The sequence below is a fragment of the Callorhinus ursinus genome, unplaced genomic scaffold (assembly GCF_003265705.2).
Source record: "Callorhinus ursinus isolate GAN/ISIS: 27379988/994484 unplaced genomic scaffold, GSC_fseal_2.0 scaffold4, whole genome shotgun sequence".
NCBI lineage: Eukaryota > Metazoa > Chordata > Mammalia > Carnivora > Otariidae > Callorhinus > Callorhinus ursinus.
Genome location: NW_027397066.1, coordinates 18,946,734 through 18,972,759, shown reverse-complemented (window position 1 = coordinate 18,972,759; position 26,026 = coordinate 18,946,734). Strand labels below are relative to the sequence as shown.

Here is a 26,026-nt window from a genome sequence, read left to right as displayed (position 1 = left end):
TATTACCAGATAGAGTGCAAGCCAGTGGTACCCAATGCCCACCAAGCGCCACTCCTCGTGTTTTTGTGTTCTGTCTCTAGTCCTACCTCTGTCTTTTTGCTCTTTATTTAGACTCCCTTGATTTTTTAGAATTCTTCTGTTGCTCTCCACTCTTTTTTTTCTTCTTACTTGAAGTCATATTTTCATCCAGCTTTTGGAGGATTATAAGGAGACACTATCATTCCAACTCATCCCCCTCCATCTTGAGTTTAATGGTGCTTCCTCTGATAGCATCAGAAAATTCTTAATTGTCTAATATAAAAGGCTTTTACCGGGTTCCCATTCTTCTGGAATTTTCTGTGCTATTTGAATATTCCCTGTTGACCACGATGTAGTGAAACTCTTTGCTTCTCTTGGTATTTTATTTTAAATGTTTTAAATATTTTAAATGTTCTAGTTTTTGTTAATGTTCCTCTTTGCAGTCCTTTAATTTTCTTTCTACTTTTTTTTTGAACACATCTTTTCTCTTTCCTTTGCTGGAAGATCCTCAGGATAACTCTCTCTTATAGTTTCGGCATGCAGGCAGAGTATAGCTAACTGGACAAGCCAAAGACCACATCTGAAATGGCCCATCAGTGGTTCTGTGTTGTGTTGGCATCATCTCTGCATTGAGCCTTGTCTTGGTCTGACTTTGGGACTAGCATTTTTAGCAATATTATTCTTCCCTAATTAAGAGGCAATCCAAGGAAGAATAGTTTATAAAATGACACTTGAGCAGTCTCCCAGTACAACTTTATTCCCTGGGAAGTCCAAGAAAACCAGTAGAGTAGATCATTTGTGAATACCTCAAGTGGGCTGGTATTAAAATTTATAATTATACCTTAATTTATAAGCAAGTTTATTTATATCATATAAATCTATACTTATATGTTACATTAATTTATATTTATAATTTGTCTTATAAAATATAGGTATAAATTTATACTTTAAGTTTACATAATTTATATTTATATAATTATATATTTATATACCTTACTTGTATTTATAATTCAACTCCCAGAGTTAGCCCATGAGCTATCAGTAATTCTCCCTGCCTTTCTAAAAGGACTAGAAGGCAGGTGTTTTGAGGTGTAGAACTCATCTCATGCTTAAGAGGCTTGCCACTCCACAGGCTAGCGATGACCAGGGTGAGAGCTGACTCTCCATGGCCTCTTTTAATGTTAACATATTATCACTCCATGACATTCTCTCCATATGTAAAAAGGGATGATCACAAACTTGCAAAAGCCAAATGAGAGCCATATCTCCATTTCACAGTGAAGGAGACCATGAATCAGAGGGGCTTGCCCACGTTCCTAGGCCTCGGCAACCCTCTTTTTATTTTCCCTCTGCTATCCCCAAAACCGAAAGGCATAGCAAGATTTTTAGGAGGTAGACGCCTGGGGTCAGACAGGCCTGGGTTTTAAATCTTAGCTTCACCACTTACTTGCTTGGGACCATGGATACATTAACTCATCTTCTTGGAGTCTCGGTTTCTTCTTTCATATAAGAGTGTCTGCCTCATAGGGTTATTCATAAATTTAGCAAACAATCACCGATCACTTATCACATGTGAAAGATCTGCTAGATGCTGGGGATTCAGTAGTGAACAAGGGAGTAAAAAATATCCTGCCTTCTTGGAGCTGGAGGGTTGTTGCTAGAATTAAATGAGATAATGCATTGAAAGTGATTTGCACAGGGCCTGGAACATAAGGAGTACATAATACATGTTTTTTTTTGGCAAAATGAATACAAAGTGACAGCTGTAGGTGATGATACTTGTCTTTATCCAGAAGTATATCTATAAAGAAAGTAAATGTAATATTAACAAAGCCTTTACTTTTCTAAGAATCAGTCTATTACCTGGAAACCATTCCAAATTTAGCTTTGGTAGCTGGGATTTGCAATGCGCTCTACAGTGCTTTGGTTGTAAACAACAGAATAAAAAAAATAATCAACTCTGTTTTCCTTAAACAGGAAAGCAAAAGGATATCAATGTGGATAAGGTGAGGGTATTGAACAAGGAACAGCACTGCAAGGGGATTCTAATCACAATTCAGGTTTCAGTAGGTTTCTCCCAGATTCTGTGTCAGCCCCTGGGTGGTGAGCAGGGAGTGGGGCTTTTGCTTTCTGGCTCTTAGTTTGTATCTAATGGGGAAGGGATAATTTTGTAAAGGAAATTTTGGCACTGTTCCAAACAGTCAAGGCACAACACGTGAAAGCTATAGGGTCTTCAGAGTGGCGGGAGGATCTTGTCAGCATAATGTGCTTGACATTAAGGAAACAAATGGGGTTCTTGTTTTCAAATAGTGGGAATTCTACCACCCGCTGGTGTCCTCTAGAATTCCATGAATTGAAAATAATGCCAATACTACCTTTAAAATATAAATGTATATATACACACACGAAATGCATGTTATGAAACCTTACCTCTGGCATTATTTGCCAAAGGTGAGCTCTCCCTCTCACATTGCATCACGTTGGCATTTGGCACTATGCACTCATTGCCATTTATGGTGATTGAACAATTCTAGAAACATGTATGGAGCATCAGTGATCAGCATCTTCTGTAAGTGCAGTGGTGTGCTGGCTCCGGGAATATGGGAGGATGTGTTACATTACATTCTGTAATTGCATATATTTGCTATCGTTGAGAAATCACTTATGTGTATCTGCCAAGAAACATTAGTCTTTTCATTTAAAAAAATTTCAAATAATAGGGGCACCTGGGTGGCTCAGTCGTTAAGCGTCTGCCTTTGGCTCAGGTCATGATCCCAGGGTCCTGGGATCGAGCCCCGCATCGGGCTCCCTGCTCTGCGGGAAGCCTGCTTCTCCCTCTCCCACTCCCCCTGCTTGTGTTCCCTCTCTCGCTGTGTCTCTCTCTGTCAAATAAATAAATAAAATCTTTAAAACATTTTTCAAATAATATATGTAGAAATAATGTAAAGGAAGTGCATAGTCCAATGCTTGTACATAATTGGGAGTCAATAAATGGCAATTTGTAGGCGCATTCAATACCCCAAACTTCATGGATAGCTCTGTAAAACTGAAAGTGTCCTTGAGTAAAACAAAAACAAAAACAAAAACAAAACAAACAAAAAAGTAAAACCAACCAAACAAAAAACTGTAGGAAAATTCTGGGCAAGATTCGAATTCCGGAGACAGAGTCTCCAACAGCCTGCCCCTCCCTGGGCTCTGTACCACCCCCTGGGTGATGTGGGGCAACTGGGGCTTCTGCTCACTGACTTCTTAGTGTGTATCCAATGGGTAGCTCTAATCCAATGTAGATTCCATGAGGGAGGGGCCGTGTTTCTTTTTATTCACTCCAGTACCCTTCACTGAATTCGGTTCCTAGCACATGGTATGCACCTAAGAAATATTTGAAGAAATGACCAAATTGGGAAGCTCCAGATAGAGGCCAAAGGGAAATGACTAAGCTACTTGCTTGAGTGGCTATGATTAGTGAATAATTCTCAAAAGCAATCCTAGAACGGGCAAGATGTTTAATCTCTGTCATGAAACACAACCTTCAGAGGGAAGACAAGCAACCACACAGTGTGACTTCTCAGAGAGCCCTGCAGCTCCGAGCACGGCCTGGGCCTCTCTCTCTCATGTGGCCAAAGAGAGCCACCACACAAAGGCATTCTGTATGTGAAAGGGAACCATGTTGAGTCAATGATGTTTGCAATGACTAATGAGTCCCTGGTAAGCAGAAGCCAGGAAGCAGGGGCCAACACTCCAGAAAATATCGACACAGAGACTCCTCGAGCAGAATCCTGGTTGCAGAAGTTCAGTGTGTGGCATTTGCACACGCTATTTGATTTTCTTTACAGTTGTAATGGTCCATTCTCGAAAGGCAGTAAGCTCTACACATCGTGTGAGCCATTTGGGCAGAGAGGAGAGGGGATATCAATTTGTGTTGTTGTTTTATATTATAACTGTGGCAATAAGTTTGCAAATACCATTTTTTATTTTGGTTCAGGGTGGGAGAACCTGATGCTAGTTACATATCAGATGGTTCCCATAACATAACGCTTGGGCAATCATTACTTATTCAATGACTGTTGACCGTCTGCTATAATAAGCCAGGTCTGGTGACACTTTGGGTTTTTCTATGTGTAAGTTATGTTGTTTCGTTCAGATATAGCACGTCTCTTTATCCACCTCTTCACTTGCCTAATTCCTTATTACCATCTGCATGGTAATATCCTTTCTCTTAGACTATCTCTCTCTGGTGTCCTAAGGAATCTAGGTGCCTATACTGAGTGCCCTGTAGCAACTATATTTTTGCCCCTGATTTCTCAGTCTACCTGTTTCTAATCTATTCTGCCTCTCCCTCTGGATGGGAAGCTATATGAGGGTCTGGGCTGTGACTTCCACTAACATAGTCCTATTACTCAGCTCAGTGTTTAATTTGTAGCAAATTCTTATTAAGTATGTGTTGAATGAGTAAGGAATTAAATAAAGCTGCAATTATTTTTGGAGTACATTATTGCCAAGGTATAATGCTAGGTATCTGGAGAACCATCAAGCATAAGTAGGTACTTGCTTGTCCTAAGGGAGCTTCCCGTGAGTTCAACCATTCTCATATATTGGGCAAGTGCTTTTGGAATGCCTGCTATGTTCTAGGACAGCATCTACTTGAAAGTAAAGATGGGTATTTTAAAGGCTAACTCATATTAAGTGTTCTTTGTCTTGAGTGCTGAATGGTAGGTTCAAATAAGACAATGATAAGTGAAGAGTGGCATAGGGAAAGATCACTTAGAGAAGCTGGTAAAATATTTGAACTTATTTTATTTTGAAATAAATCCTTTCTTTCTCTTCCTTCCCTGTTTTTCTTCATATCCATCCATTCATTCATCTGGGACTTATTCAGTATATGCTGTATTAGATGCTCAGAATGCAAAACTAAATGGCATATCTGTCCCTGGGAAATACACACAGTGAAACATTATTTTAAGGTGAGCCCTGCCCTGATCCAAATATTTTAGTATAATGAATCTAATTAGTTTTAAAACACATCTTTACTATTGACATTCAGATAATGAGCTAAAAAGTATAAATGATAGCAAAAACGCGTATTGCCATTTTTATGTTGTTGGTAAATGCCAATATGTGAAGCTTTCTATACGGAGTTGATAAACTTCTATTACATAATTGATATCAATGAAATCATACTTTTTTCCCCCAAAAGTGGCTTTCCATTTTGATTTTAGATAATTTCTAAATTGTAAATAAAATAAAACTCCTACATTTGAATAAAAGGTAAATAGATTGTTAAAAATAAATAAATAGGGCACCTGGGTGGCTCAGTCAGTTGAGCATCTGCCTTGGCTCAGGTCATGATCCCAGAGTCCCAGGATCCAGCCCTGCATCAGGCTCCCTGCTCAGCAGGGAGTCTGCTTTCTCCCTCTGCCCTTCATCCCGCTTGTCTCTCTCTCTGTCTTGCTCTCTCTCAAATAAATAAATAAAATCTTGAAAATAAATAAATAAATAAGTAAATAAATAAAATAAAACTCATCTTTGCGGGACAAGGGCATCTGGGTTTGAGTTTTTATTTCTTCTCTCAAGCTATGTTTCTTTGCTAAGTCTGAGGAATTATTTGACTATATGGCCTCTCTGTCAGGCCACACAAGTTGGGAGGCCTTCAGAAAAGTGTTTGTGCTTCGGGTAATTAGATAGGTCCATAATCAATTTGTGTGTGAAGTCTAGATGTGCCCATGATGTGCCTTCATTGTCCAGGTCAGAGGGAAAACCTAGAGGTGTTAATACACCAAAATGTTAGGAGAGGTCGATTTTGTAATGGTTGTCCAAGGGATTTCCATGACCAGAATAATGTATGCTTTGGTAACCTATGCTAAAATTTCTATGCCTTGATAAGCAATCTCTTGCCTAAATTCCTGGAAACATTATTTGAAACTAAAAATTAAAAAAAAAACTAAAAATGATTCTCCCTTTTCAGAAGTAACCTCAGTGTCTGAATGGCTTATCTGACACTTTTCATACATACAAGCATGGGGAGTTAGTGCCATTTTCATTGTCCTATCCCACTTCCTTGCCTAGATTATAAGCTCACTGAGGATAACAAACATGACATTTAATAACAGCATCTATTGACAGCTTCAATGCGGCAGGCAGTGTTCTTAGAACTTTCCATGTTTGATTTCACTTAATCTTTACAACCACCTTGGGGCAATTATTTTAGATATTTTCCCTGTAAAATTTGCCTTCATTATGGACAGAAAACTGAGTCCTAGCGTTCAGTAGCTAGCCATGGGTCCTCAGCCCTAGTAAGTGGTGGAAACAGGATTCATGGCCACGCAGTGTGACTCCAGATCCTGCACCCTCAGCCGCTTTACCACCTGACTTCAGTCGCTATCTCAGTGCTTTACTGAATGATGCCTCAGACATGGAAGGGGCTCCAAAAATATGAAATGATTGATGCACCAAATAATTTGCCAAATGTTTTCATAATTTGATCAAGTTTTGGAATATCCTTCTGGATAGGAGATGTAAGGCAGTGATTATCACCTTAATATTCTTGGTGAGACTTGAAATAAGAAGCAGAGATTATTTCAGGTACCACAGGAGAATTTTCTGCCGAAACCCCTCCTCGTCATCACCACGGAAAATTCACAGTGGCTAAGCGTTCATCAGGTTCAGATATGGAAACATGGCTGACGCCCAGAGCTGAGATTTATCTCGTCCTATTTCCCTCCTCAGACTGTATCTCTTTTTTCCTGAGGCAACATAGTAGATAAACTTGGGAAATCTTTCTTTTCACTTGTTTAGTACATGTAGTGATTCTGTGGCCCAGTGTGATAGAGCACATAAAGAATCACTGCTTTCCTGTGAATGTTGCTATCTTGCAGCATCTTCTGTGCCATCCCTGGTTCCTACCGGTCTCCCATTCTGCCCACTGTTAGAGATGTTTCAGAGAGTTCCTTCCACTGAACGTGATCACCTCTTTCTGTACTTCCCTTTCATTAAGCTCTCAAGTTTCCAGTAGTTAAAAGTTTTGATGAGGTCTCTGCTTTCCATAAGCAAACCTTTCTTCTAATGTAGAAAACCAATAACCCTAAGTGCTAAATGCTTAAAGGAAAAAAAAAATCTTTATGAATCCCTTATTCAAAAAGGAAACCTGTTAAGAGGTCTATCATAGCTCCATCGTACCATCAGAAATAACTTTTCCTGTAATTACTTCATGGGGATCATCCTGTTAACCTGCGAACACCACAACACACTGTAAATTCCGGGAGGACAGTGACAATCTAGTTGAGAGTTGAGGTAATTGGTATACAATGGCACACAGGCACGCACACATACTTGCATATCTGCATCATAGATCTCACCCAGATCTACTTTACAAAATCACATAAAGGCCGATAAAAACGTGCTTATGAAAAGATGAAGACTGGGCTTTATATGATAAGCATAAAATGTGGTATGATACGCTCGAACACTTTAAAAGAGTTTATATTTAATGGGACAGGAAAAGTCAAATGGGATCCTTTTTTTTTTTTTTTTTTTAAGAGAGAGAGCGTGAGCAGGGAGGGGCCGAGGGAAAAGGAGAGAGAGCGTCCCAAGCAGGCTTCACACTCAGCACAGAACCCAACGAGGGGCTCGATCTCATGACCCTGAGATCATGACCTGAGCGGAAATCAAGAGTTGGCTGCTCAACTGACTGAGCCACCCAGGCGCCCCTAAGGGGATCTTAAGGCACACTTAGGATTTCTATGAGGAAATGAATGGGAAAACCATTTTATATCAGGGACACCATCATGAGAAGCTGCAAAAATGGGGGGAAAATCGGGGGATGGGATGGGACTCCGATGCTGATGGGATATACAGTGAGGGTGGCCACAGAAAGTCAAAGTCAGTGCTGTAAGGACAGGGGGAGCTGGTGGAGAACCCGGGAAGGTGTTCCCAGTGTAAAGTGATCAGCTTTTCCTCAAATCTCCTGATCATCTGGGTTCTTTAGAAAAGACAGAAATTTTAGGTGACATCTCCAGTTAAGTCAATATTATTAACTGATATAATAATGTTTAAAATCTTTTAAAGGCAAGTACCATGCTATTCAAACAAAACATACGTTTGGGCTAGTTCTGGCCTGAAGACTTTCAGTTCACAACCTGAGCTAGAAGGAGTGAAATGGTAGAAGAATCTAAGTCTTAATTCAAGACATTATGGCATGCGTTTCCAGTGGGGATTAGTTGTAATTAAGCAGATTCTTTTTTTTATTTTTATTTTTTATTTTTACCATACATGATAATAGGATGAGGGCCAGTAGTAGAGAAAATGTGCTGAGTTGAAAAAAAGTGGACTCTTGCTACTCGAACTGTGCTCCTTGGGCCAGCTGCATGAGCATAATCTGGGAGGTTGTTAGAGATTGAGAATCTCAGGCTGCACCCCAGACTCCATGAATCAGAATCTGCATTTTACCCACATCTTCTGATGATTTGTATGCACATTGTTGTTTGAGAAGAACCAGATATAGTACACTTAATATTCTTGAGGGTTTTTTTAAAAAGATTTTATTTGGGAGAGGGAGAGAGAAAGAGAGACGAGGAGAGAGAGAGAGAGCATGAGCAGGGGGTGGGGAGAGGCAGAGGGAAAGGGAGAAGCAGGCTCCCAGCTGAGCAGGGAGCCCCAGGAGGGGCTCAATCCCAGAACCCCAGGATCATGACCTGAGCCGAAAGCAGATGCTTCACCAACTGAGCCACCCAGGCGCCCCAATGTTCTTGTTTTTAAGGAGCTCCCGTAAGATGCATCATACTCCAAGAGTTTGAGCAGATAGCAAAATTTTCAAGAACCTTTAGTGTTACTAGTGGAACATGGAACCAAAAAATTTCACTCTCACTGAAGCTTGAACAGAGCAGTTAATATGGTAACACTGACATATTTAGTTATGCTTTCACAGTGTTAAGTTCTTTACAAGAATTTGGCCAGCCAATACAAGGCTCAACACAGGTAATGCATTTATTCGGTAATCAGTAAGTTACCTCATATAGTCAGTAAATGTTGAGTCCTGGACAACTGATAAGATCGTTCGCTTTCACGTGTTTTTTCAATATTGTGCTCAGCCTCAAGTATAAATTGAGTCGAGTGACCTTTTGATACTGTATGAAATTGACTGCATTTCCTAAGATTCTGTGGTTTCAATTACCATAAATTTTTTATCCTGGGTCCACAGCCATTGGCCCCAGCATACCGACATCTTATTCTTGGTTCTGCTAATGCAGTCGGTACTGTTGTTACTAATATGTGTGTGAGCACACGTGTGGGTGTGTGTTTCCCATCAGAACTTCATATCATGCCCAGGAAAAATATGTGATTTTCCCCAAATGGAATCTAATCCCTACATGGATTGCAAAATGTGAATGATTTCTGGTCCAGTGATGGAAATTGTGTTCTAGGGTGCTAGCTGGCTCTTGAATTTGTGAGATGGATAAGTCGCTTAGTGGTTCCTCAGTTTATTAGCAACTTAATTGTCAGAATGTAATAGAAACTTCTGAGCTGCAACAACTCATTAGAAGCAACGAAACATGTGACTTTCTTTTTCTAGAAGAATATTCAGTGAACTGTGTTTTTTTTTTTCCCCAAAGAGATCTCAGAAATAAAATTAACACTTAAGTTTAAATGTACACCTGTGAAGGTAGAGGAGTTTTGAATTCTGCCCCCCTGGAAAAACGCTCTGGAAAAGTGATGGGTACTAAAGGGAGGGAAACCGGGCTTCAAATTTCTACTCTGTTTGGTATGGAAATTTAGGTGAGTTTCTTAACCTCCTTAATCCTCGGTCTCTTTATCTGCAAAATGGTGCTATTGTAGATATTTCAAAGGATTGTCATGCAGATAAAACATCCCTGGCGCCTACCAAGAACTCAGACTACTCTTCTTTTGTCAACTTAGATATTTTTCTTCACCTGCCCTTTATCCTGAAATAAGTTAGATTTTAGAGCAACCTTATGTTTTCAAGGTTAAGGATGTAATCATTTAAAAAGCACATAGCCATTGTATTATTTATCAGGAAAAAAGCTGTATCTTGCTGTCATGCTTATACTGTAGAGAAATTGACAGTTTCTGCCAAAACAAGAATTTACTTTTTAGTTCCCTGGTAGACTGTGGTTTGATTTTATTTGGTCTTTATGGCAATAATACTCTGATCACTGTCACAGAAGCTGAAAGAAAAATCTTGCTTCTCCTTTAATGTTTTATAGCTGTAGCTCCCAAAGATCTTGGCAATGTTTAGGAATAAAGAGAAGTTGAAGAGTTGTGTGTGGTGATTAAAACTTTAATTCACATTTCAAAGATAGTAATTATTTTCTGAAGCCCACTGCCCAACTGAAGACTATAATATGAAGAGAGTATTTCATTTCCAACCAAAAGTGATGCTAAAATTATGGATTATTTCACTCTTTTTCTAATTCCCTTTTCCCTGATGTTCATTTTTCTTTTTTTTCCTTTGTATTTTTATTTTTTAGTCTTTTTCCTTCATTCAACATTTAAATAATTATGTTGTGGTTTATACCAGTCACTGCAGGGCAGCTAGGATGCTGTAAACATCATGAGGACAGGGTCTGTGTCTGTTAGAACCACCGTGTGTGCCTGAAACACCTGATATCCCAAAACTACTTTCTAAATCTACAAACGAATAAAAGAAGAAATGAATGAATAAAGCCAAATGGACTTCACTCAGTTTAAATATGTATTGAGGTCTTCTTTCCTCCTCTTTAAAGATATTAGAAAGAATTTAAGTAAAATACCTGCTGTATTTACTGAGGACTCTATTTTACCTCGCCATATTTTTAAGTAAAATGAATTATTCCTCCCCCTTATCATCTTCAAATGGATAACCTTTTTTTTTTTTTCATCTATATCCCCCGTTGATATTTCCTATGACTCAGTGGCACTTTTTGTTTTTGTTTTAATGATGTCTTTGTTCTAGTTCAGCTATTCCAAATTAAAGGCAGTATCTGTAGGGTTTTATCAGTAACTAAACCCAATTTGTTATAGAAGAAGAAAGGCTATTTAATCAGGAGTAAAGATTGTAAATGGCTTATGTTAGGTAGTAGATTAAATTCGTATTACATAGGGTTTCTTTGGATTTCCTGTTCAGTTTTGCTCTTTTATCGACAGGATAACATTTTGAAAATGGTTTTTGAAAAGGAACATCTTCAGAGAACTAGCAGGAAATACTTACGTAGCGTTTCATGGTGCCCGTTATGCCCAGTACCTGGCTCACTCCTTCCCATGCTGCGGTGGGGCATCTGTCTCTGCTGGCCAGTTGATGCCTCTGGGGTCATCAGCCCCAAATGCCTCTCCAACGACATAGGCTTGCCTGAGACAAAATCAGAACATGAACCCCACTCTTCGAAGGCCAAAGCCCAAAAGAATTTGATCACTGCTTTGGAAATATTCACAGTGGACCTCAATAGGAATGGCAGCAAAACGAGAGGACTTGGATTCATGTTTCAGAAATATTGAGCTGCCAGATGCTCTTTCAGGGGCAGATGCGAAGCCACGGATGCTCCATGGCACAGAACTATTTTCCTATCAATTGCTCAAGCCCGATGTTTTCATCTTATGCCTGGAGCTGAAAGGATCTACTGCAGGGCGACCCTTAGCTGATAGCATCCGATCTTTCACCTCTGAGCAGATTGCAGCTGGCTGACTTCATCCTGGCAAACGGACCTGGAACGTTTGTTTACAACCATTCATGTCACCTGGGACAATGAGGACTTCCAGAGAGAGCACCCTGGCCCTTGGTTCCTCCTTCCCTTCTGGGCTTTGCTAGAGTCTCAGGCAAACGGTCATTGTTCTCACGCAGGATGTTATGGTCTGCTTGATACTGTGTGGTGTTGTGAGCGAGAAGTGCACTGAAGTGAAGGATGCAACTGTAGAAGTGTAGTACAAACTCGGTCGATATTGTTTGACTGACTTTATCTGAGATACGTGTATCTTTCTCGTGACATTTTTATATAATGCTTCCTCAAAGCACAGAGGTATTATGCTACGTTGACTTCCAATTACCTTAGGGGATAGGTAGCCGGGGCAGGTGTCACTGCTGCCAATTTACAGATGAGGCAATTAAGGCCCATGAAAGCCAGGACCCCAGCGCTGAGCAGACCTGGACTGACCTTGATGAATTTTCTCATCACACTTAAGCTTTTGCTCTGGTTCCTTTTATCCCACACCACACACGTTTTACATTTTTATATTTTTATGTTATAACCACAAAAAAGGCTCATTATAAAAAGATTAGGAAAATAATGGAATTAAAGTCCTCGGAAGCCTCCCTTCCTTGTAATACTTTGGAGTTCATTCTTTCAGATGTTTCCAGTATCCATGCATGGGTCGTGGGCTGCACAAGGGCTCCTTGCTAACTTTCTCGATTGATTTTATACTACTTAATGGGTATGTTTCACTTAAGTGACATACGTCTATGTCATCATTTTCATGGAGACCAAGTGTCATGGGGTGGGTTCTCCTGGATGTCTTCCTACATTAAACTCAAGCTTTCCTAGCCTAGTCAGCCTATGGTCATGTCAATGAGGCTCTTGGTTGGTAGGTGTCCCTGCCATATGCCAAAGAGATCTATTTGCTGGACTTAAGAGTACTGACGGAGCCCTAGAGCAAGATATTGGCAGCTACTAACCAAGGGGTTCAAAGGTCAAAGCTCCCAGCTCCAAGTGGGTAATGGAGGCAGGAACCCAGGAAGGAAAGCCTGCATAGCAAAGGGGACAGACTCCATATGTGTTGGATGAAGATGGGGCATACACATTCTAACATTTTATGGAAGATGTGAGGGTTTCAGTGTTTCAGGCATCTCAACGTGGGACAGTTGGTCTGCACTCATGGAAAAGCCGCCTCAGCTTCAGCTCATAAGATAGATCGTGGCAAATATTTTCACCTTCCCTCAAAGCCTCTACCATTCAGGTCTTTCATAGGAGTAAATCTCAGTCCTGGTTCCCATTAGAGTCCCACCAGGGGAGCGTCTAAAAATACTAACTCCATCCTCCAAACTGACTGATTTTATTGCTCTGGGCTGGGGTGGGAGTGGAGAGCAAGCATAAATATATATATTTTTAATGCTCACGTGATTTTAATATGTAGCCAAAACTGAGACTCCTGGCTTTATAGGCATCTTTCACTTTGTGTAAAAGAAGGTCAGCGGGAAACTGTTCTTTACATGAAGTTTTTATACCAAGAGCTACCTTTTCAATAGTTTAGAGATTTAAGTGTTTCTAAGTTATTCCAGTCCTTTTCTAAGAAAAAATACCTCTGCTCTGCTTTCCTAAATAAATCTGACTTTTTTTTTTAATAAATCTGATTTTTAAAAATATTTGGCTTTCCTTAAAGAAAAGTGGAATTCTTATTGTTTTATCCATTCACTTTTTCCTCCTATTTGTTTATTTTGTTTATGGTAATTTATTTCGTCTGTGTCTTTCCTGCTAGAATAAGCTTTGTGAGGGCAGGGATTTTAAATTACTTTGTTCGTTGCTAGATCCCCAGTGTCAAGAATACCTGGTACACAGTAGGTACTCAACAAATATTTGATATTTTTTGACAACAGTTCGACATGCAAATCATGATTCCTATTTTTAAGAAGTTTATGATCTATTGAGAAGCCCAGACGTGGAATTTCGCTGGGGCCCAGGATTTCTATAGAGGTCTGAACTGGGAACTTCCCATCTGCAATATTTTAAACAATGTTGAGGCCTAAAGAAGAAAAATGGCAAATGTATGAGAAAGATTCTTTGCTATTATTTGCTTTTATTCTCCTGGGAAGCAACATGGCATTGTAGAAAGACTAGGGAGCCCAGAGGCCCCAAACAAATGTAGATGTAGATCAGTTAGGAATTGACCTTGAGAAAGTCTGTTTAACACTTTATCTGTCTTCTCATCTCCAAAATCATACAGTTGGTTGGGTTGCCTCTTTTTGGCTCTCATTCTGCCGTATTTCAGTTACTACATCCTATCATTATGTGAGCCTGTTGTTAAGTGATCTTTTCTCCTTTTATCGTCCTGTAACTCAAATTTTTATCCAGTTTCCTGGCTTGTACTTCTTTTGTCATTTCCCATGTTGTGACAGGCACGCATGCTTCTTTAACCCAGGTGTCAAGGTCACTTTAAAAAATGTCCCCTTGGGTGTTATTAGCCACTTTGTCTAACTGTGCGTGCTCACCACATAGGCACATAAATCACTGGTCATCATGAGGGATTCTGCATTTAGAACTGATTCAGGATAAAGTATTTAAAGATTCCTCCTGAGGGGTACACTCATTCTGGTATTAAGAGAAGCTCAGACTCTAAATCCTACGAGATTGCAGCCTTACTCGGATGCTTTGGAAACCGAAACCCATATGCAATACTTAGACACAAAGTCATGGAGACAGCTCGTATTGTCTTCATCTGACAACCCACTACTCTGTTCAGAACACTTTAGTGGGAAATGAAAGTTGCTCGAGGAGTCAAAGACGCAGTCCCAGGCTCTAAAGGGCTCTGTTCTGCTGGTGGAAGGGCCCCACACAGCACAGAGGATTACCAGGAACCTCATTGATTCCCTTCACCCTAGATGGCCCCACAGAAAGGAGAGCCTTGCCTCTGAATAGCTTCTAACCACCTTGAGACAATTTTCTCCCATTTTAATGCTCTTGCCAGAATATTGCAGTAATCAGATCATTTGATGTCACCCGAATCTTGGCGTCCCCAACCTTAATATACCATGTACATCCAGGTGTCAGGGATCTGCAGCTGCTTGGTCTGCACACATCTTGTGGTGCTAAGTGTTTATGAACAAATAGCACTGGCCTGTGTAATAGTGCCTTCTAAGCACTTCTTTGGGGCAGAAAATATACTATCTTATAGAGAATTTATTGGTTGTAATGGGAAATTGTTACAAAATGTCTTACAGAGTCAGCCTAAAAAACATACTTGTACCTGGGGTTAATACAATCTGCTAATTTGCCACAATAAAACTCTGTGTCATTTACAGTATAGGTCTTCTTTCTGACATCCTGGTGCTACTGTTCTGAGCAATCAGTGCTCATGCACAATGTGTGTTAGGTATTTTCAACATCACCTCCCTCCCAGATAGCTACCTCCTATCTATGTAAGCTATGAAAAACTAATGTCTTAACTCATTGCAAATTCTCACCTCGGAACCTTTGCACTTATTCCTTTTTCTGCCTAGAATATTTCTTTTTCAGATATTATGGCTTGCTACTTCAAATGCTGTCCATCAGTCTGTCTCTCTGTATATATAAACATACATACATATACATTATTGGATGTATATATTTTACTATCAAGTATGTGTATATATACACATATGTACACACATATATCTGTCCTCTCTGTCTTATATACACACACACACTCCAAATATGTCTCTCTCTCTTTTTCTTTCTCTCTCTCTCTCTCTCCAATATTATATAATATATATAATAATATATACAATTAATATATACACACACGTATCTACACACATATATTCTATTCTTCGTCTCTATGTTTTATATATATATATATACATATATATATACACACTCCAAATATATCCCTCTCTCTCTTTCTTTTTTCTCTCTCTCTTTCTAGTTATATAATATTATGTAATATGTAAAAATAATAATATATGATATATACAACTAATAATATTAATATATATAAACTACATTCTCTCTCTACATATATACATTCTATGTATGCGATGTGTGTGTGTGTGTATATATATGTAATCTATATTCTTTCCCTATGTATGTGTATGTATATATATCCTATCTATTTAGCTATCTTCAGAAGGGGATCATTTGTTTATTATCTGCCATCCTCTCTCCACCAGAGTAAAATGTAAGTTCTTAGAAAACAGATTATAGCATATACTAGGCACTCAATAAATACGTGTAAGTAATAAAAATTTATGTACTTGTATATGCATACATATACATGTATGCACATGAATATGCTATAGGATAGGTCTGCACGTGTGTGCATGAATGGAAGGTGTGTCAAATATAGATCTCATGGTTCAGCGTGGTATGGATCTCAGGTGATCACTGCAATAAACATGCAAACAGCCAGTGACTATGTCATATCACATCTTTTAATTCCAACAAGTAACAGGTAGGCAGTGACCTTTATACAAATTGTAAGGATTTCTGAGCCTTCATGTACATAGTAATTTTGAAGCCACACTTAAAAATCGCTATATTGTGTCAGCTTGTTGTACAGAATGGTCTTCCCTTTTCCCTTCATTTGTTCATATCCTATGCCAACCTTGAAGTCTGCTTAAATGTTCCCTCCACTATAGTATTTTCCCAACGGATCCATTTTTTGGTCTCACTTATTTTGAACTCAATCTAGTGCATAATGTCTATAATAAGGATAATATTAATAGTAGCAAGGATGAGTCCTTACTATATACCAAGCCCTGTTTTACATGGTTTCATGGATTTGCTCAAAATAGCCCTTCAGTGTAAGTCTTATTATTGTAACGCCCTTCTCAGATGTGAAATCTGAGACACAGAGAGGTTAAGTAACTTGCTGAAGGTTATGCACCTTTTAAGTGATGAACTCAGGATCCAAATGTAAGCAGTCTAACTTCAGAGTCTATATTTTGCCTCACCACCTCTTTCATAATACCATCAAACTTGTATAAGGCTTTTATGTACTTCTTGAGCTTTAAAAAACATCTTGAGAAGTCTAGGAATGTTTAAGAACTCTGTGAGAGTATATAGAGGAAAATCCTCAAGAATCATTTCGCATGTAGTCTATGTAATCAAATAGACTAAAAAACCAAAATGAACTTTTTGATGATGATGAGGGTGAGACAATGTTGAAAAAAGAGGAGAATGATTGGCAAGAAAAAGAGTGAAATGCCATCGGACTAATCAAAAAGAAATTTAGGGGGTAAATAACCAGTAAGTTGGAATCAACAAGGAAGCATAGACTATAAAACATCTAGGCACATAATGTAAGATATTGGAAATAAGCATTCACATAGAATAAATAAAAAATATGTTATTAATAACTATTAAGAGCTGCTAGAACTGCATGTGTTAGAAAGGATAAATCTAGCTTCCTTGGAATCATAAATTCCAATCATAAATTGATCTATACACTACTCAACAGCCATAAAACAGCAAGTTGCCCAAACTTACATGATTCAGAATCACTTGGGGTGCTTATCAAAACTGCAGAATCCTGGACTGCTCCTCTAGGACAATCATTCTCAGCTGGGGGCAGTTTTGCCTCCCAGCCAATATTTGGCAATTTCGGGAGACATTTTGAATTGTTTTGATAATCGGGGAGGTGCTCCTGGTATCAAATAGGCATAGGCTTGGGATGCTATGAAACATCCTGAAAGGCACAGGACGGCCCCTAACAACAAAGAATCATCTGGCCCAAAACGTCAAGAGTGTCAAAGTTGAAAAACCCTGATCTAGAGGTTTTGATTTAGTGGTCTGCGATAAGACCTAGAAATCTGTATTTCTATCCAGGGATCCGGGTTATTCTTATAAAAGCTTTAAGAGCTTGAAGACAGGCTTTGAGGTAGAGATAGGATATGAAGAAATGAAGGGAAATGGAAAGAACATTCTAACATAGGGGCAGATCACACCCAGTAGGACTAAAGAGAGGTTCCGTGGTGACACTGGGATGGCAATAAATACTGAGAGGCAATGTCAAAGCAATATCCTCATTCTACATGGAAGGCCAGCTCTGCTTCATGGGATGTAACTGCAGTTTCCCATCTTGGTTCTTAATTGTTGATAATTAACTCATTTCGTATCCTCTATTATGATTACAGATTAGACTAGCACACGCCCACTCTCATTTTTGTTCCATCGATTCATCCATAAAATTCCAACGTATAAGAAAAGGGAGTCAGGACAAGGTTTTATCAGATATATCTGGTTGGGTATCTAACTCTGCCTCTTATAAGCTGCATGAATTTAGGGCTAATCATAGGGTCAATGGTTGCTTTAATGAAATAGTGTGTGTAAGGAAATGAACTCAGCACTAGGCACATAGGAAGTACTCGGCAAAAGTCAGCTGTTACTTACTATTATCTTTTATTTAAATAACATTTATCTGTCATAATATTTATGAAACTATGTAAATGAACAGGAAAAAAAGTGAAGTTGAGGCTTAAGGTGAGGATCGGTATCTTTATATCAATCTTAGCAACTGATTATTTTGTAGTCTGTTTTGATCTAAGAGGATTGAGAAAATCCTACTTCATAGAAACGAGTATTTGTAAATGGCTCCAGGTTTTAAGCTGCTCACCCTCACTTCTCAAGATATTTTTTTAAATCCCGAGACCAACATAAAATGATTCAACATGGCAAGTTAATGCAGTGGTGGTCTCCACTGTGCTTACGATAAGAGAAATAACACAGTTGAGTGTGCACATTGCTTTCTAAAAACAAATTAGTTATATTGGCATATGAGCTCAATTATATAAATGCGTAAAATATATCATATACCATAGTGTTTACTATCAGTCCTTACAACACTTCTGCTATGGCCATGGTTCCGTGGCTCACAGTTTGAAAAAGCCTCTGGCTGAGACTATATACTCCCAGTTTATAGATGAGTGTGTTATGCAGTATGGAATACAGAAGCTCCCTCTAGTCCAGATAGATTGCATCAATTGTTTTCTCTTGATTAGCGAGCCTGATGCTTCTGCATGGACAGAGAGTAAGTTGGTCTGGCATGATTTTCTTTTCACAAATCATCTCGGCTCTTTGGAAATTTTTGCAAATTAATTGCTTGATGATTCATGCCCATATCCTCCCAAACACCCAAGCTGGGGTGAATTAATCCCTGCATTTATAAGACCCATGTCAACCTCTTTCTTTACAAAAGATGTACGTTACGTTGACTCAGTGCTTTGGGGGCTTATTTCAGAATCAGCCCCTCTGTGGTTCTGTTCGAATTTCCTTCTCTCCCACTAAGAATATATTGGCTGTTTGCCTGGCCTATCAGCTGATGCAAGCTAATTTCGAATTACAGCCTAAGATAAATGTTATTAATTGGGTGGGCATGGAAAAAGGTGGGAATTTCAGAGCAAACAACAACAGGAGAATGAAAAGTCACATTATATTTTTAGGATTGGCTCAACATTTCAGATGTTATTCTTACTCATTTTTAATAAGCATCTACTGTATGCCAAGTGCCTTAATAGTGATCCGACAGGCCTTACAGTGCCTCTGTTTTAGATAGGCCATGAATGAGATTAAGTCAGTAAAATATATATTGAGTTATAGAAATAAGTGCCAAAAGGAAAAATAAACTAGGGTAATGGATATAATGTTTGGAGTGGTTGGGAAGGTCTCACTGAGAAGGTGACTTTTGAGTAAATGAAGGGATGAAGGGACAAGCCATGTGGCCATCTGGCAGAAGAGCCTTCTAGTAAGGGGAAACAGCAGGTGCAAAGGCCTTGGGGCAGGAGAATGCCTGGCATTTTTGTGGAGTAGTGATGAAGTCAGAGTGGTTGGAGAGGATTCAGGCAGATAAATGGGGGCACTGACAGGGTCAGATGATGTAGGTCTAATATAGAGCAACCAACCATACATCTCGGACCATGATCGTCTGCATTCACCCAAGTGATTGAGTATTTACATTCTCAGAAGTTTCTGGCTTGGATGATCAATTATGTGGTGATCCTAGGCTAGTAGGTCACTCTGAGGATTTTTGACTTTGAGAGACATGAGAAGCCATGGAGGCCTGGGTCATAAGAGGGGCAAGGTATGACTTAGGTTTTATCAGGATCCTTTAGTCCTCTGTGTTGAGAATGGACAATTGGGATGGGGAGGCAAGTGGTGAGTGTGAAAGCAGAGGAACCAGGTAGGAACCTACAAGATTATCATTCGGGCAGGTGCACTGCAGCCAGAGTCGAGTCATTTTAATCGAGGCTACACAAATAGCTAGTGGTGCAGATGGGACTTGGGACAATTTTCCTGACTTTCAGTCTGTTGTCCTTTACACAGGGCCCAGCTGCTCTCTTAGTTCAAACCTGAGAACAAACAGAATGCCAGGCTGGATCTTTAGAGGTCCATTAAGCCTCCTGTTTGGTGGCTCAACTTGGTTGCTTCCTCGTCATGTTGTGAAAAGTGGACACGAGACATCTCCCTTCCCCACCCCCTACCCGCTCCCCCTGAAATAGCTTGTTTTGAAGTATCAACCGAAATTTTCTTAAGCTTTTCTCTTGAACATCTGTATTTATGCTCTTGGCTCATGTAACCTCTTCAGAATAATGAATTCTGCATGTTCAGTGCATGCTTATTAGCTCATGAGTGTGTGATGTAAGCTAGTAAGTTTGAATGGAGCCTAATACAAATGTGAACACATATTTTGTGCCTACTTAAATAGGAGCATAAATATTAACAAAAATTAAATGGACTCCCACAGGTGTAAATATATCTATGGAGGGAGTCCTTCAGTTTTGCTTGTATTTATTTCCACTTGATTCTTGGTTTATTTTATTGTCCCAAGAATTGTCTTCAGTTTTTGACCATTGCTTTCCTCAGTTGGAGTGGATAATTGGGAGGAAGAATCCATGTGCTGATGATACACATAGTGAACTGCAATGAAATATATGAGAATATACCTAAGAGATGAAATGCGCATGGACATAGATTCTGTTTTACATATGTGTACTTGGGATGCAGACTTGTGTGTGTTGGAGCATGGTATAGGTAGACACGCTTACATACATGTTATTTTAAGTAGCCTCATTGTCCATGGAGAGTTACCCAAACAGTGGAATTAAAATCTGTGTTCTTCCTACTAACTACTCTAGCAGTACAAACTTAAATTCCAGCAACTTTGGCATCCAACAGAGTAAATACAGGGTCACATAATGTGCTTATCTCTCCTGGGAATGAAAGAGGGCAATAAGCTAATTCTCAGGGCATCTGTAAGAAGTGAATAGATACAGAAGTATTTTTCATAAGAAATGTGTGATATGATGCAAAGTCCTTATTGTCTTGGTTATTTTTCTGCTGCACATATATGCTTGAAACTTCTTATGTCATTTTTTTCATGTCTTCAAGTATCCATCCCATTTTCAAAGCCATCCCATAAACAGAGAGTTAGTGGGTCATGTTAGGGCCTTCTCTTCTTCTTTTTTTTTTTTAAAGATTTTATTTATTTGACAGAGAGAGACACAGCAAGAGGGGGAACACAAACTGGGGGAGCAGGAGAGGGAGAAGCAGGCTTCCCGTGGAGCAGGGAGCCCGATGCGGGGCTTGATCCCAGCACCCTGGGATCATGACCTGAGCCGAAGGCAGACACTTAACGCCTGAGCCACCCAGGCGCCCCAGGGCCTTCTCTTCTTGAATGGGGCAGGAGTTAGCAAACTTTAAGAAGTGCCACATGGGGAATCTGCCCATTTTCTGTTGGATTATGAGAAGGTGCTCAGACATGCTGTTGGTCCATACCTGGGTATAAGAGAAGCAAGGAAAAGCATATTGGATTGTAAAGCATTTGAGGAAGGAAAGAGAAGAAGAAAAAGAGAAAAAAAAGAGAAAGAGAGTTGTTTGAGCGTGAGTATTCAAAATATTAACATCTCCAGCAAAGGCTTAGACCCCTCAGAGTGGACATGTATAATATGCTGTCGATGAGGTGATATCTTTCCTGATTAAAATGCTTTAAAGAAAAAAGCTAATAACCTCAAATTCTATTTCAGTGGTCTAGTCTGAATTGTTATTTTTTTCTTTCATTTCAAAAATTATTTTTAAAATTTTAGGTCAGCTTCTTGCAAATCTTGAATCAAACTTTATACATTAAAACCAAAATTTATACATGAAAAGTTTTTTGCCTTTTTGTGCATGAACAAAAGATACAGAACTTTATGTGTAAAGATCCAGGAAAGGGACTCCTATGGTCAACCGTATTTCTTCTTTGAACCCCACAATCTATCATAAAAGTCACTTTCTCATTTATTTATTTCAACTCCTGGTTGGACTCCAGTGGGAGAAATAATCCAAAATAGTGGATAATCCAAAAATGTCATTTATATTTGGCTTCAGAATGCAATACCAGATGTTACTCTAGCAGATTTCCCTTCCTAATTAGGCCTCACTTAAAGTAGGAGTTAATTTTGTCTTCATTAGCTGCTTCCAAATCAGCAAGATGGGGCAAGTAGGAAGCCCAAGGCATGCTGGGTATTTGGGAGGAAGCTGGACCATTGCTAAAAGTCGGCGGTAGATCACCCTTTCAAATATGGGCAATCAAGACAATGGGCATATACACTAGAAATGTTTATTGAGCCTCATCTTGAAGGATTCTCAGGCTTTCGTCCATTCTTTTTTTTCCTGCCTATTAACCATGAATGCAGAAAAATTCTGTCCTAGGAATTAGGCAGATAATAACCTGAATTTGTATATAGAAAAAAATAGAGGCTCACAGAGGTTAAGTGACCTCTCACATAGACTGATCTCTGAGTAAACAGTACCTAAGATACTGAAACTGATTAATGAATGATAAGAAGACCCCACTGTTTCCTTCTTATTGATGATTTGAATAATGAGGAAGCAGGAATTCTCCTGGCCTAATTCGCATTAAGAGAGCTAAGATAATGAAGCTGTGATTAAATGGCTATTAAACTATTTTTATCAAACAGAGATCAAGCGAGTGTGAGAATCTGGGGACGCAGAGTGTAATTGCAATTCTACAAGATGTGGAAAAAATTACTATCATAAGCAGGGCATGGTCCTTCCATAATAGCCTGCATTTAAAAATCTTTGGGATACCACATGCCGCTTTCACTTTGCAGTTCTCCCGTCAGGTGTCCAGTAACATCCTGGAGTCCCTCATTTCCTCCTTAATTTAGTAGATTTATTCCCTCTCTATGCACTTGGGTGAGCTCAATGCACTGTTGGCCCCACCATGTGTAATCAGTTGGAAGATCCTTTTGCCAACTGCTCACAAGGGAAGAAGGCCCAGATATTATGTCCTGGACCCCAAATTTCAAATTTGAGGTGACTCTGAGGACTCGAAGATGCAGAATCTACCTTCCTTTAACTGTGCCCTTTGAATTATATCACACTTAGGGCAGGTCAGATAGGGACCCAGCAGTCCCAACGAGCAGTAATGAACCAAGTGTTCTGAACTATCGTTTGTTAATGACAGAGCATTGCTTCGGAATTGCTGCCTGTTCTGAATTTTGGGTTGTTAGTATACATGTACGTGTATCACCTGTCAGTGGAAATTCTTTACAACGTGAGTATCTGTGGAATCGGCTTCTTTACTCCAGGAGCACCCTCCGAGAATGAGCGTGACTGCCACACGAACCTGTATTTCGGTGGGAAGGAGAGCAGCAGTCTTGCCTTGTGTAAGGAGAGCCCAGGGTGGACGCCCAGCATAGCTGGAGCAGCTTGAGAGTCGCAGAGGTCCCCTGTGGAAATGCCTGTTGGCCTGTTCCCTACCTTTCTTTCCCTCTCTGCCACCACCTGCAACACTGAGCTCAGCTGTGTAGCTTTAGATCACTACCTAACTGGTGACCTGCTTTCTCTTTTTCACCTCTCTGCTCTTCTTTTCTTAACTTTATGGAGCTAATAAGTATATTTTTGTAAAAACAGTAATTTTGAACAATTAGAAAGCGGTGTCAGAGCAGAGTCTTTGAAAGGTTATTTTGCAAAGTCATTTTACTGCCTGATGTATTTCCATGGCCCGTCACCTGTGAACAGACATGTGTTGGTAGGCCAGAGTGCTTCATCTGCTGTGACTTTGATTTATTTGCTCTGTAAATTGGGACTGAAGCAATAATGGGAAGTGACATTAATTGTTTACCCGAGTCCTTTTTGTCACATCCATTGCCTTCTCTGGAGTGTTTGATTGTTGAAACTCATGCTAAACTAATTGGAATTGCCACAGTGAGGAGCAATGTCCACTCAACTTTACATACAGGACTATCTGTTGAGCTTCAGAACAAAAATGTCATCGGGAAATATCTTAAATTGTTCCCCAGTCTTCTACAATTAGACAAAACACAGAATTTGAAATAACATTCTTTCCTTCCATAATTCAAGAGCAACTTTACTAAAATAAATGGTCTCTGAGCCCCTCACTGAGTCAGCCACATTTCTGATGAACATGGGCTCTAAATAAGGATTACAGCCCTACTGGTCTGTCCTGGTTGAATAGCAGCCTACCCTACCACATACCCCATCACATACACACACTATCTGCCAATCTTCTATCCCACAACCCTCCCTCCCATTGTGGTTCCAGTAGAGAGAATTTAAATAGCTGTGGTTTAATCAGATCTTGTAAATTAATTATGACATTATCAGGCTCCAATATTTCTGCCATTGTTTTTGATGTACATTCACCCGGGCTTATTAAAGAAATTGGAGAAAACTAGTTAATTTAAGTGTTCTTTGTCATTCTGACTTGATTGGAATTATTGTAGTTTGTTTACACTAGGGATAGAACTAAGGCGCTATTGTATTATGTGATTGAAAGCAAATAGAGGCTTGTAGTGTTGCTGGAAAGCCAAATACAAAATTTAAATCGGAGTAAACAAAATTACTCATTTATTGGTAAACATTCTGAACTGTTTTTCTTGAGCTATTTTTGAACTTCAGTGAAATAAGCCTTTCTGAAAACTGGGATACCTGGAAAAAAAGTCCAATTTACTGAAACCGTGTGTGCGTGCGTGCGTGCGTGTGGGCGTGCGTGTGTCCTTGAGAGATCTTCAAAGATTATTTTTATTAGATACTATGGATATATTTACATTAATGTAAATCTCATGATTTGGGATGATTTAAAATAATATGTATTTAATTTAAATATAATTTCTATTTAGGACAGATGAATAACCTGAATTTGGTTTTTCGTATGTTGGGGGGAATCTGAATTGAAAGCGGAGAGATTGGAATCTTTGGATGCTAGATTATGATCCTGGGCAGAAAATAAGTGAAAATCATTTCAGTATATTTATTATTCAGATTACATGGGCAGATCCAGGAGAATTGAGGCTGGGTGGTATGCTCAATAATGATTTGTTATTAAATCAAGCAGTTTGATTTTTAAAGAATCAGTCAGTTTCTGGAAGAATGGTGCCATTTTGAAGTTAACATTTCACTCCCCCCCATTAGGATTTACCTCCTGCAGTGGAGTCCTCAAACTCAGAAAGTTGTCATTCCATCCCATGTGCCCAAAACCACTTGACTCACAATGTGAAGTCCAGGGGCATTTGGGAGACACATTATGCAAAGGTAAGAAATGCTAGGAAAGTCTACCATGAGTACAAATGGCTCTTTTTGGCCTCTCAAATCCAAAAGAGAAAGAAGTCTGTAATTTTACTCCTGGATGAGGACTCATCAGTAAAGAGGGAAAACAATTTTTATGTGAAAAATAGAATGTATACGTGATAAAGGCCTGCCTAATTTCTCTAGTAATACAATTTGATTTTCTGATTAGCTGTCTTATTCTGTGATTCTTGTAATTTTGTCAGGTCAATTAACTGGAGTTCAGTGCTAGAGAGAAAGGACGTGTGGGCACTGCTGGCTTCATTAGATGTCAGCAGTTTAGGTGCATTTTGTAATAGAATCTGTGTGGGATAATTTAGCCGATATTGTTAATGTCATAGCATACAGAACTTTAAAAAAAAAAAGATTTATGAAGCAGGTCAAATTGGACAAACAATGTGAAATGCTAACAGAAGGAAGAGAAAGTGATCTGCACAACATATATTCTAGGCAGTAGATGCAGATCGATGAATTATTCAGCAAGTAATCAATGACCACACTGTGTGCCTAGCATTGGCACTGGTTGTCCAGGTGATGGGAATATAGCACATTTCCCTATAAACAGGGTATATAAGCTGGTACAGAGTACTGAAATAACTGTTATCTTTTATAATAAATTATTCACAGGTTCTTTCCTTCCACTGGAGGGTTTTTAGAGGGCAGAGGTCCATCTTTTTCTATCTCTAACACCAAACATGTCCCTGGTATAGTAGGTATGCAGATATGTTTATGGAATGAATACCTGAAGA

The 26,026-nt window shown here is 39.3% G+C and overlaps 1 protein-coding gene across 5 annotated transcripts in view; it reads left to right on the top strand.

Annotated features, from left to right (window-relative positions):
- PPARGC1A (PPARG coactivator 1 alpha) overlaps window positions 1–26,026 on the top strand; it is a 634,502-nt gene that overhangs the window by 566,865 nt on the left and 41,611 nt on the right. The window contains exon 4 of one of the 5 annotated variants that reach the window (XM_073891485.1): window positions 25,125–25,244. The exons of the other annotated variants lie outside the window; for them this stretch is intronic. Coding sequence (XP_073747586.1) covers window positions 25,125–25,244 — 120 coding nt within the window. The remainder of the gene's footprint in view (window positions 1–25,124; window positions 25,245–26,026) is intronic. 5 annotated transcript variants of the gene reach the window in all.